We start from the raw sequence: 13389 nt of genomic DNA, 5'->3' as shown, positions 1-13389 counted from the left end.
AAAAACAGACCATCCTCCCAGCACCTGCACTTTACTGGACGCCACTTTGCAGATAGATCGAACACTCCATAGGAGGCTTCTATGCATCACTGCATACCATACTCTGTTCCGCAGCAAGCCCCTGCTGCTACAATGGAACACTGCGCTAGAAGACCTTACCTTGGGGCGAAGGGTGCAGGGTATTGATGTTGGGTTTGATATCCGGCAGGAATGGAGACTTCACATCCTGCCCAGGGGACAAGTAGGGTGGGATGTTGCTTCCAGGTGTCATGGGCGGCGTGGGGTTCCCAGGCAGCGGGGAACTGGGGTAGCCTGGCATCGACCTTCCAGGCTGTAGGAGTGGGGGGTGGGAGAGAGAAAAAAAAAAAAATGAAGTACAACCTAGGCATGAGGAAAAGAGGCACAGAAGAAAGAACTGAAGAGCCCCACAATAGTTAGGGGTGCACCGTATAGACTATCACAGCAAGGCATACACTAGGAAGAGGTGTATATATATATATATATATATATATATATATATATATATATATATATATATATATATATATATATATATATATATATATCGAGAGAGGCATACCCTGCAGAGAATGTGTAATGGGATATGTCTCCCCACAAGACACACAGGGGGGTAATTTGTAAGGAAGCACATCAACGAGCACAAAGGAGGAACAACCCTTTTCAAAACCCCATAGTGAATATTTGGTTTGTTTGCCTTGGTTAACTACGTAATAACTCAACAGAACGGTCTACTGTCAGCAGGTGAGCTAGCCCTTGAAAACCCTTGTTCTCAGACCCTGCCTGGCCTCGACCCAAACCTTTAGAAATGAATGTCCCTTGTGTACTTAACATTTCCGTAGGCAACTGTATCATTGACTACCCTTTCTAAAACAACAAAATGTTCTGATTCGTTGCATGAGCTCCCTTCCCAGCACCAGTTAGAACATTTGGTACTCTTCCACAAGAAAAACTGAGCAACCTTTGTAAACAATGTCATAAAACAATTCTAAAGACAAAAAAATAAGCATGCTCACGTATGTGCATCTGTAAGGAGCAGAATTCTGCTCTCCAACAAGACTTTGCTCGCTGAGCCATTGCACCAACTCATTCAACATTTGTAAATTGTAATTCTTATGGTACACTTAGCACTATCACCTTCAAGGAACACAAATATTACCTAAATTTCATTAGCGATAAAACGTAGAGGAAAAAGTATGCATGAAGAGAGAGTGCAGCCCCAAGTACCACATTCAGAGTCAAATAAAGGCATAGTAAGACCAAACTCTACAAAGAGTTCGCAATAAGAACACAACCTGTCGCCAGTCATTTAACGTATTTGTGTGAGTAAGATTAAAAATACTGATTTAATCAGAGACTGTAATAATCATTACACAAACATTTAAGATTTTACTTCAACATTTAAATATATATGAGACAATTTGTGCTAAAGCTCAATTATATTCCAATTAGAACACGTTTTGTTGATATACAATCATTTGTTCAGCCACAGAAAAATGTGTGCAGCCAACATGCGTTTCGCCCTAAACAGGCACACAGGCCTAGGGCTTTTTCAAAGCCTTTGGTGTGTATGTATCCTTAAGGATGGCTATTCCTGGACTGTCGTTTAGATTTAGCATGAAGAGCCATAATTAAGTTGGTCAGAGCGGTTGTAGAGCCTCTTAAGGAACTAAATACTGTGGCTCGATATTAGCCTGAGGAGTCCGAACAAAGGATTTGCATGGGAAGGGCCAAGCAAAACGATGGAGGAACTTTCTTTAAAATCAGACTAGCTGCAGGTGTGGAACGTGTCCAAGTATGGGTAGAGCAGTTATGAATTTAGGACCCTCAAAAGGGTGTTAGTCGGCCGCCATTGTAGAGCTCAATAACTATCGTAGGCGGCACTTCTGAATGGGTGGGGCTAACAGGTCCAAGCGTTCCGTGATTGGATCTTGGCAAGATAATAGTTTGACTGTTTTATGCGGTATGGGACTCCTCAAACATTGCATTTAATGAAGTTCAAGAGCTGGTACCGAGATTGGAAGTACACTAAATTCACTGTTGTCCAATTAATCTAAATAAAAATTGGGTATCTAAAGACGCATGGGTGTGAGCCAATAGCTCTTCTCCTTTCCCACAAGTGTCACTAATGGGACACACAGATAATGCAGCCACTGGAGCTGCCCTACATATCTAGCCTTGATTTTTTTTGCCTTTTCTTTATTATTATTATTTTTTTAAACACCTAGCAAATACCAGGACCATACCTGGACATCGTCTTATAGAATGAGAATGCTCTTAACAGAAGGATTATGTTACTTCCCCTGTAAGCATCTATTCGTAGAGCGTAATGCTGCAGATTCACATGCTATGCATACTCCTGCCATCTAGTGTTGGGTCCGGACTCTGCAAGTAGTTTTTCTCTCTAGTAAGTTTAATGATCTGTGTCATTTCTCTTTCGCCTCGAGCATGTCAATCACTTTGTCCCTTAGAAAGTTTGTTTTCCCCTTGCCATCAATAAAGCAATTAAGCATGAACCGGTTTATGAGGGTTATTGGGATATCATTACAATTCCTGAAGATCGGAAACGGTTTCACCAGTATAGGGTGGGTACCCTTCCTGTCAACTCTTTTGCCGGCAAATGGCTTGCTGGAAAAAATACATCATGTCCATTCTGTATTATTCAGCCGGAGAGCATAGCCCATATCTTCTTCATCTGCCCAGAGTACAAACACCCACGTCACAAGTGGCTGAAGTCTATATGTCTGTTGAAGGGCATCACAAGCGGGACAGAGGCCTTAAGGATTTTCAAAACGGATTGTTCCGAAAGTATTGTAATTGCCGTCTCAAATTCTTGCATTGGATGTGGGCTATACGGAGGAGAAAGTTACGTTAGAATTAAAATGGATTTCTCTCAAATTTTATGTATTACTATCACTGTGATGCCAATTGGTTAATGACCCCTTATCTTTTTAAATCTAAATTATTGACTAGGTTTTAAATCTTGCTTACTTTTTAATCATATTAATTTATTGTAACGGAATAACCAGCTGACTTGTTTTCCTGGCAGGAACACTGTGTCCTTGATACTGTTAGGGTTTTGTGCCCTTTTTTAATATGCATATTTTTTATAAACTGTATAGTCTTTCATGACATATGTGTCGAAATAAAGACGTATTTGAATTGAATTGAGGATATAGTCTCCTTAGAAAGCATATTTAATTAGACATGCTGTTTATGTAGGCTTTTTGTCACCATCCAACACCTGCCGGCGAGGCAAGAGGGTGCACATGTGAATCTGTAGTACTACTCTATGAATAGATGCTTACAGGTTAAGTAACATAATCCACTCACAGAATGTGTTGGCTGTAGATACAAATGGTATGCATAGACTTTAAAGCAGTACCCCTCCACATGACAGCTTTGAGATGGTGCAGTTGTTTGAAATGTATCCAACTAAAAAAGCCTGTTGTCTTGAGTGAACATCCACGCAATAATGCTTTGTGGGAGTGTGTGGGTTAATCCATGTTGCTGCTTTGCAAATGTAATTTTGAGGGCTATTTCTAAGCCTGGGCGTAGTTTGCGGAGTTCAGCTATGCGGAACTCCGCTAGGTGCAAATAAAATCTGCCGTGCTACGCGGAGCTCCGCAAGAAGCTGGGTGCGTTCGATAAATGCAGTTCGCAGTGATTTTCAGTGCCAGGTGCTTGTCCGCACTGTGCAATCATCGCGAATGGCACCATGCACAGCGCAAGCAGGCGCTGTTTCCTTTCTGCAGATCGAGTAGATTTTCTCGAGCGGCAGCTTTCTCAACGCGAACGGACGGTTTCTCACCGCGAGCAGTCGCGAGCATACACGACCTCTCACAATGAGAAATCTGACAGCCCGCTTTGAGAAATCTCGCCGGGAGGTTGATTTTCCACGCTTTTGCTCGGCAACTTGATGGTGACGATCGCGTACGAGAAAATATCTCACCGGAGGTGAAGGTGAGCATGCGAGTGAGGGGAAAAAAAAACTCTGCACCGCAACACAGAGTTTTTCAGAGCTCCATGAGCTCCACGTAACGCAGAGTGCAGAAAACTCCAGACTTCGATATTTCCTAAAAAGGTCATGATTGCTCCTTTTTTTCTTGATGAATGATTTTTTGGCAGAGTTTTAATGTTCTTTTTGCGCAACATTTTTGGATGCATTTAACAATCAATCTTGCTATACCCATTTTGTAAATAGCATTTCCTTTTGTTGGATTTGATTTGCTGAATGGTTTAGTACGTTCCACATAGTACATAAGTGCTCTTTTAACGTCTAGTGTATATAAAGAACTTTCCGCAACAGTTTGTAACTTTGTTCAGAAAACAGGTAACTCCAAGGTTTGAATTTAATAGAAAAGAGAAATGACTGTGGGTAAATATTTCGGGTTGGTAAGTAAACATACTTTGTCTAAGAACACTTGTAAGTAAAGTTCTTCAATTGTGAGTGCATGTATCTCACGGACCCTTCGTAAGAATGTTATCGATACGAGGAAAGCTACTTTCCATGTTAAAAATTGCAGTTGGCGCTGAAGGGTTACCTTTTAAGAACAGTGAAATTCGCCTCAGCTGTCTCTCCTCAAATGTGATTTGAATATGGGTATTGAACTGAAGCCTGTTTCATGTTAAATAAAAATACACTTTTTTTTTTAAATTGCAGTTGCCAATTATGCATCGACTCAAATGGTGGCCCCCATAAGCGGTGTTAAGACAATGTTTAAAAATCCACACTGGTATTGGAGGTATACATGATGGAATGATTCTTTTTAATCCTTCTATGAAGGTTTTGATTACAGGAATACGAAAAAGTGACTGGTGTATCCAGTTTTGTAGCTGCAATAGGCGCTAAATATAGACGTAATGAGGTGTATGCTAACTGTGACCTTCGGAAGTGTAACAAGTAACATATTAGTTGTTGTTCTGTTGGGGGAAGAGGGATTAATGTGCTGCGTTGTACACTAATGCACAAAGCGCTTCCATTTTGCTGAATAGCAAGCCCTTGTGGTAGGCCTTCTTGCTTCTTTGAGACTAGTCAAATTTGTTCTCTGGGATTGCTTTTTAAAGGTAGGTAAGCAGTGTATGCTCTATCTCCTTCCACCACCATCACTAAGACAGACCCATGGCCCAATAGTCACTACGCTTGGACCAATCGACCAAGAATGCGAATAGCCGGACAGGTGAACAGCTGACTTGGTCTGTCTAGTTATGTGAAATTTTTTTTATCACTTTAACTCAGAGCATTGTCAAGGGACCAGAGATCTCTTTTCACGCCTGCCTTCTACTCCCATCCATGGGTATTAGGGTTCCCACACCCCTCTACAGCATGGGTAGCCTAGTGAGAGTAGGCAGGGGGGCTCTGGGTAGGCGCAAACCACAGCGATGGGGAGTACGTTAGGATGCTCTAGGGTCCTCTGGCGCTGCATAGATCGAGGAAACCTACAGGAATACAACAAATCAGAAGGAAGTAACAGTCTAACTCCCTGCACATCGATCTCTGCGACCAGCTAGACACATGCTTCCTCTGGGGCACACACGGGAAAAGCTTGCTCGTGTTCCACCTCAGTCCTTTGATCTAATATGAAATCTAAAGAGGAGAAAAATATTTCTTTGCACGCAATAGTGGTTCTCACTTTACATTTGCATGCTTGTGCTATTCTACCACCTCGCGGCAAAAAGGAGTAGGCACGTGAACTAATTAATCGCAAACCTAAACCATGCAAAAAATAAGTGTTTTGGTTGGTCTCTGGCGGTTGGGCTCTCACATCGATCATGACATAATTCACCGGACAAGAAATGTCTACATGTAGGCAATGTTAAAATAATAGCACTATTTATTGTGGATGTAGAAACCTAATTTTATTGTATAAGAACTTTCTGCCATGTTGCACAAGGAGAGGGATAAATGTATTAATGAAAGTTGTTAATTATGAACCACATAGTATATATAATCCCTTCTACTTCAGTAGCAGTGTTTCCTTCTCAGAAACTCATTCCAGCAAGCTGAAACACAACATGGATAGATTACCACATAGCTGGTAAACTCTTGTTGTCAGGAAATTGGTCTTGTACAACAAGCTGGCAACACCAAATGAAACCGAGCTGTTTCCACTGTATATTTGCTTAAAGCGCATTTTATAGAAGTACTTCAATACCGCAGAAGAGGACCAGAGGAAGTCAGTAAAGGTGACTGGGCCTAAGCAAGAACAGAATGTGGGTTGTCCAACCTCTCACCCAAGGTCCTTGGGACACTGACTTTCCAATCAGCCAATGTCAGATAACTGGCAAACTGATAAACCTGAGGGAGGTGGCACATTTAATCAGATGGTCTTTCATGGGGTAGATAACTTTACTCATGGGCACTCTTACTGGTCAGGAGAACATCCTCCGCAACCCCAACACAAACACTGGATGTAAGCGGTGGAGACCAATCACCATTTCCCACCACACTCGCCATCCATCTCATCTTCTGGATTCTAGCCCCTCAGCCCCTTCCTAGGAAATACTCGTGGAACCCTAGGGCACTCACCCCGTTCATGCTGGGCTGGCTGTAAGTGTTGAAGTTTCCTCCGTTGAAGTTGGGATTCTGCCCGTTGTACTGGTCTGTGGCCTGGAAATCAAGGACACAAGTGAATGAAAAAGTACTTACGACATTAAGATGTCCCTAGGTGACTGCTAACCTCAAACGAGGCAGGGTTCAAAGGGAGAACAAAAAGACAGATGTTCAAAAGCCAGTAAAGTGAAAGGCGGCGAGGAGAGTTAGAGAGACAGCAAGACGGAGTAAAATAAAGAGAGACCGAGAAAGGTGGCTAGAAATCTACGGTGACAGATACAGAAAGATTAAGCCGTCGCACATATAAGTGTACATGTTTAAGGAAAAGTGAAAAGGTACAAGAGCAAGCGTGGCATGTGCTTGAAAAAAGGCAGTAAGTGTTGGAAAAAACAAGTGCAGACGGAGAGGCACTTGTGCTAAAGAATATCAAGGATAAAGGATTGAGAGACGGAGAATTGGTGTCTAGGTGCTTATTAAGCAGACAAATCTGAAAACGTACATCAGGGTACCTGCATGCAAAAAGGTGGGCGCTCATGTAGGGAAACAGGGAAGGAGTAAGGCAGAAGTAAAAGGACGGTGAATGGTCACAGGAGGTAGGATGATCCTAAATATGTGCATATCAAACCACAGTTAAAAAAACAGTTATGTCATGATCGCAAAACGTAATATAGCTCGAAGGTGGGGGGTGGCGGAATCACCAACCCTAGTGGAGTGGGAGAGTTTCCATACAGCTCCTTCTGAAAGGCTCTTAAGGCTAGGAACACAGTTTTTAGCTCTAGGTAGTTGATGTCCATGTTCACATCCTGCTGTGACCATAACCCACTCACCTTGAGTTTGTTCATGTGCTCGCCCCACCCCATCTGGAAGGCTTCTGTTGTGATGGTCACCGTTAGAGTTGGTTGTGTGAATGGTTTCCCCTGTGATATGTTTTCCTTGTTCCACCACGCTATTTCCTGATGCAGTGCATGTGTGACAACCACTAGATCTTCCCAACTCCCTGTTGCCTGTGACCATTGCTGCTGTATCCATTCCTGGAATGGTCTCAAGTGGAGTCGGATATTTGGGACCAGGTGTATGCATGACGCCATAATTCCCATTAGTTTGCTCACCGTCCTCACTGTCAGAACTTGTCCCTTGCGGTAAATACGTGTTTCCTTCAGTATTGCCAAAATCCTCTGTACTGGAGAACACCTTGCATTGTATTGTGTTGATCTCTGCCCCAAAGAATATCTTCACCTGTTCTGGTTCTATTGACTACTTTCCCCCAATGGAGAAAAACCAAGTTCTATTAGTGTTTGTATCACCTGCTGGATGTGTTTGCACTGGCTGTAGGACCTTGCTTTCGCGAGCCAGTCGTCGAGGTATGGGTATACATGTATTCCCTGCCTCCTTAGGTGTGCTGCTAGGCATTTTGTAAAACACCCGTGGCGCTGATTTGAGCCCGAATGAGAGCACTGTGAACTGGTAGTGAGTGTTGCTGATCACAAATCTTAGTAGGCGTTTGTATCCTCTGTTGATGGAGATGTGCAAGTACGCGTCCTTTAAATCTATAGTTGCCATGTTATACCCTTCCTGTACCTGGGGTATTACTTCTTGCAGAGATGTCATTTTGAATCTTTGTGACCTAATGAACGTGTTTAAGAACCTTCTGTCCGAGATAGGCCTTAGTGTTTTGTTTACCTTTGGTATGAGGAAGTAGTTGGAATAAACACCCTTGTTTCTTTCCCTGTATGGTACTATCTCTATTGCCTCTTTGTTGAGCAGTTCCTGTGCCTCTAGTAGCTTGTTGCTTGGATTCTTGTTTGGAGGTTGTTTTATTAGTTCTGTACAGTATCTATATTGTATGATGTTTAGTATCCATTAGTCTGTTGTGACCTTCTTCCATTCTTGAAAGAAAGTCCCTTATTCTGCCTGCTACTGGTGCTATATGTTCGGGGAACTGTTGGTCTTGTGAAATCTGTTCTTGAACTTTTTCTCTTTGGATGCCCCCCTGGAGGTGTTATTTGGGTGGGTGTCTGCCTTTTGGCAAAATCACTTGGAGGTGGGTAGTTGCCCTCCTCTCCGTGCCTGTCCTCATCCGTTTGAGAGACCTGGAAAGGACTGGCCCCGTGGCTGGTACTGCCAGTTCTGCTGGCTGCTGTCCCTGGCCGTTTCCCGGATAACCTTGTTGGAAGGTTTGGTGCAAGGTACTTGGTTGGTTGCCTCCCCTAGCATTTGGCCTTATTGAGGGTGTACCCATTCTCATTCCTCTGAACTGCAGTGCTCCCATGGACTTTGCAATTTTGTCGTCTTTGAGTGGAGTTAACTTTTCGTCAACTGGTGTCCCAAAAAGTTCTTTGTTGAAGGGCGTGTTCCGAATGTTATTCTGTACCTCAGGCTTGAAGCCCGAAATCCTAAGCCATGCGTGCCTTCTCTCCGTCACCCCGATCATCTGCCGCCTGCTGGACGTCTCCGCTGCGTCCAAGGCTGACTTTAAACAGGTGTTCGCCATGTTTTTCCCTTCCTCTACCAGGTGGGTTGCCCTTTGCTGGTACTGTTCCGGTAGGCGATTCAGGAGTTGCCCTAGTTCTTCCAAGTGCTGGTATGCATGTCTGTTGATTAGGGAGTTGGAGTTGGCAATGCGCCATTGGATTGCCGCATTCCTTTCTACTTTCCTCCCCGTGAGGACCATTCTCCTACTCTCCTTGTCAGGAGGTGGTCCTTTGAGGAGTGCTTGTACTTCTTCTGTCCTAGGGAGTCACAGCTTTACATATAGCTGGCTCCCTGAAAGCCTCTCTGCCCTGGTCCTGCACATTAGGGAGCATGGGCAGGAATTGACTTCTTGTTTGTATGGGTAAGAGTCTCCAAGAGAAAGCCAGCCTTGGGTTTCCCCTCCTCCAATTTTACCCCATATGTCTGTGGAGCATTCTTGACCACCATGTTGTAGATCCCTATATAGTCTGGTGGTGAAGGCCTCAAAGGGTATGTGTCTACTCCATCTGATAAACTTCGACGACTGTGCAGTCCTCTGGTCCTTCGGCGAGGTTGTTCTCCTCTCCACTGGAGAGGCCCAAGTCACGGAGCGATGGAGGTGGCCCCTGCGTGGTGTGGTTCGCCCTTCTCTGCCTCTCTCTTACCCTGAGGTCTTGGGTGTGAACACAGAGCACGCGTTGCAGTCCTCGCAATTGTGGTCGAGCTGCAGGCAGAGAATGCAGGCTGGATGCTGGTCCTTCTGGGCGTATTTGTGGAGGCAAATGATGCAAAACTTGAAGGAGGTTTTGTCCATTCCGGCGCTCAGGGAGGCCCGTGTGCGCATTCTCATGTGAAAGATTAGTTCTCTCGAAATTTTCTTCACCTTAGTAGTCCCGGCTACCTGGCCTGTAGTCGGGTGTGATGATAATCTTCGATTTTGTCAATTTTCCCAGTTTTCCATTGATTCCTCTTCCAAAACTCTGGAACGCCTAGACAACGATCTAGACCCAACAGCGTAAAAAAGAATCTGAAGATGGCAACCAAATGTCACGAAGGACACCAAATGGTTGTATGTCGACGCCCACCTGGGCCATTGGGGGGACGCATGGCAAAAACACATTTAAAATCATCCGTCTGCTAGATGTGTCTGCAGCGTCTAGGGCTGATTTTAAATGTGTTTTTGCCATGTTCTTTCCCTCTTCCACTAAGTGGTTTGCCCTTCTTTGGAACTGTCCAGGCAGGTGCATTAGTAGTTCTCCTACTTCTTCCCAATGCGGATACGGGTGCCTATACATCAATGCATTTGAATTTGCAATGCGCTCCTTTCAACCTTTCGCCCCACTTAAGGTCCATTCTCTTGCTCTCCTTGTATGGCAGTGGTCCAAAATGTGTTGGTACATTGGCCCTTTTCCTGGCTGTAGACATAATGATGGAGTCAGCTGGCACACACCCCTTGATGTACAATGGGTCCTTTGAGGAATGCTTGTATTTTTTCTCACCTCTTGGTGTAACTGCTTTCCATGTGGCGGGCTCTTTAAATGCCCCCTTCCCTTGATCCAATACACTTGGTAGCATGGGTAGAAACTAGCTCCTTGATTGTGAAGGCTGTATAGTCTCTAGTAGCAAACATGATTGTGGCTTCTCTTCTTCCAGTTGCACTCCATATGTGTCTGCTGCCCTGTTAATGACTTGGTTGTACATCCCAATGTCATCTGATAGTGAAGGGCTCGCAGGACAAGAGTCTACCGGCTCTTATGGTGATTCGGCGTCAAGATCCTGCCATTGTAGGTCTTGAGCCTCTAAGGTCGACGAGCCCACATAAGTTAGTGCCTCATCGTTTCCTTCATCCTCCAAGACGAATTTCTCTTCTTCGTCGAGCAGTTCGGGAGATGTTGGCGGCTGCAATTCCTCGACCAGTTTCTCTACTTCCGTCGATATTTTCGGCGGCATCACTAACTGCTTCAAGCAGTCGTCAAATTCTTTTTTGCATTGCAAAATATTCGCTATTTCAAGCTCTAGCCTTTTTCGTTTTTTCGATCTCCGACGCGTGTGTTTCGGCGTCGAGACCCTCAGCCTTTCTCTTCGTGCTTGACGACGTCGACACCATCGTCGAAGGTTGTTTTGACCGCTCTCATTTCGTCGTCGAGGCATCTTTTTCGGGACCGTCTTTCCAAGTCTTTGATTTTTCTAGAGTTTTCTCTGTCACAGAGTCCTTTATGAAAGATCTGACGGATTGTTTCTCTTTGGATGTGGCTGCGGTAGTCTACAGTTTCGATGCCGAGGCTCCTTTAGAGGTCTTGGAGACATTTTTTTCGAGTCTCCTTTTGTCTTTTAGGTCGACTGATCTCTTACCTCCTTCGAAGTCTTCTTCTCGACCTCCATAACTGGGACGTCTATGTCCTCGTAGACTTCAGGGTCTTCGTCGACATCGTCCTCCTCTCCACTGGAAAGACCTTGGATCTCGAAGCGACGGTGCTGGCCCTTGGCCCTGCATGTTATAGATGGCCCTGCTCTGTCTCTCTCTTCCCTCAAGGTCTTTGAGGTGAAGGTCGAGCATCCATGGCAATCTTCACTTCGGTGATCCAACAACAGGCAAAGGTTGCAGTCTGGAAGGTGATCTTTTTGAGCATATTTAGGATGACAATTCTTACATATTTTGAAAGATGTCTTGTCCATTACCACGCACAGGGAGCCCTCTGCAAACATTCTCCGTGTCGAAGTTCCGTACCTTTCCCCTCTGCGGCACACTCGGCGGATAGAAGTCTGGTACCCCGAAAAGCTTTTTAATTGCGGTTTTGTATAATTTTCACCTATTTCCGTTGATTCTTCTCTCCAAATCTCGGGAGCTCCTTCCGTATTGATCCAGACCCAACAGCGGAAAAAAAGAATCTGAAGATGGCGACCAAAGGTGGGAGCTTCCGGAGGAAGCATGTCGACGTCACAGGAGGACACCAAATGTTGGTATGTCGACACCCACCAAATATATATATTTTTTTTTAAATACAACAATTCCAGACGCAACCACTAGATGGAGGAATAATGCAAAGCATGTGAATCCAGAAAAGACTCACGCTGCAAAACTGAGGTCTTGGTTGTGGGCACGCCTGCACAGCTACTACTGCTGGTTAAAAAAGATGGTCTCATTATCACGGCGCTCTCATGATGAAATTGAAAAAGGGCACCCATCAGCATTTTAACACTTCTTCCGGTGAAGAGTTGATAATGTAATAGGTGCTCATTTCAATTTTTAGCAGGATAGTCAAATAAGTGTGAGGGCACTAAATGTAGACAGGGAGAAGGCTGCAGGTGAAAAACAGCGAAGAGTTTGCAGACAGAGGAAGGCTCTGTCCTAAGCACAGTCTTGTGATGATGAAAAACTGCATAGCAAGCCAAATCTACTAACTGGCTAAATAAAAATAAAAATCTAACAAAATGAGAGAGAAGCAAAGCATAACTTTAGATAGGCATTGCATCCACATAAAACAAAATGTTATCCCACACGTCTGCATAGATTTCAAGAGTTTAACTGTTAAAAAAGCTTAACCTCCCCCCCCTGCCCCGTCCCGCATGGGGGAAAGACAGCCAAAGAAAGGCACTATCTAAAACACTGAAAAAGTTAAACCCTACACTAATTAAAAAAATTAGGAACTGAGAGACAATGTATAGCTATATATGGGTTGGAGTCTGGTGCGTTGGCAAGAGTTGAGGGATACCATTAAGGGACAACTCACTGTTGTCAAGCCCTTTCAAGGCCCGCTCCAGCCTGCAAGAAATTTCAAACAGTTGGAAGGCGAAATGACAGAGTAAGGTGGTTTCAGGAGCAAAATGGGCTGATAGGAAAAAAAGAAAAAGGACTGATAGAAGACTATGGTGGAAGGTAGAAACATAATACTAAGGGTGTATGCGAAGAGGACAGAAATAATAGGCAACTGGCAAAGCAGCATGGGGGCTAGAAGATAGTGCAAGAATAGCAAGATCAAGAATGCCAGATGGAAGGGAATGATAGTGCACGGTTGGGGAGGGCGAAAATAAAGACAAGTGAAAGACCATGCATAGGAAGGTGGAAGCGAAGAGGCGATGGTAAACAAGGGATGATGCAGGTGACAGGGCAACCATGTTACCTTGTAATAGGGTCCTCCGGATCCGGATGAGAGATACTGTGCCATGCCCTGCTGCATGGGTATCCGATGCCCAGGGTATGAGGGCGACTGCGCAGACTGCTGTGGAGCTGAAGGTGCGTACTGCACAGGCTGCGAAGGGTACTGTCCACCCTGGATATATTGCTGTGTCGGGTAACCCTGGTAGGAGCATGGGATAACAGAGACCAATGTGATTACATGACTGCGAAACAAGACCGCTCAACACTG

At 44.5% G+C, this 13389-nt stretch overlaps 1 protein-coding gene across 5 annotated transcripts in view; it reads right to left on the bottom strand.

Moving 5' to 3' along the window:
- ZMIZ2 (zinc finger MIZ-type containing 2) overlaps positions 1-13389 on the bottom strand; it is a 360252-nt gene that overhangs the window by 91213 nt on the left and 255650 nt on the right. For all 5 annotated transcript variants that reach the window (XM_078666775.1, XM_078666773.1, XM_078666776.1 and 2 more), the window contains 3 exons: positions 13144-13320; positions 6548-6628; positions 160-331 (listed from right to left, as the gene is read on the bottom strand). In XM_078666775.1, coding sequence (XP_078522901.1) covers positions 160-331; positions 6548-6628; positions 13144-13320 — 430 coding nt within the window. The remainder of the gene's footprint in view (positions 1-159; positions 332-6547; positions 6629-13143; positions 13321-13389) is intronic.

The sequence above is a fragment of the Lissotriton helveticus genome, chromosome 11, assembly GCF_964261635.1.
Source record: "Lissotriton helveticus chromosome 11, aLisHel1.1, whole genome shotgun sequence".
In the NCBI taxonomy this organism is placed as follows: Eukaryota; Metazoa; Chordata; class Amphibia; order Caudata; family Salamandridae; genus Lissotriton; species Lissotriton helveticus.
Note: the sequence above shows the minus strand (reverse complement) of the source record. Positions and strands in the feature narration are given on the sequence as shown.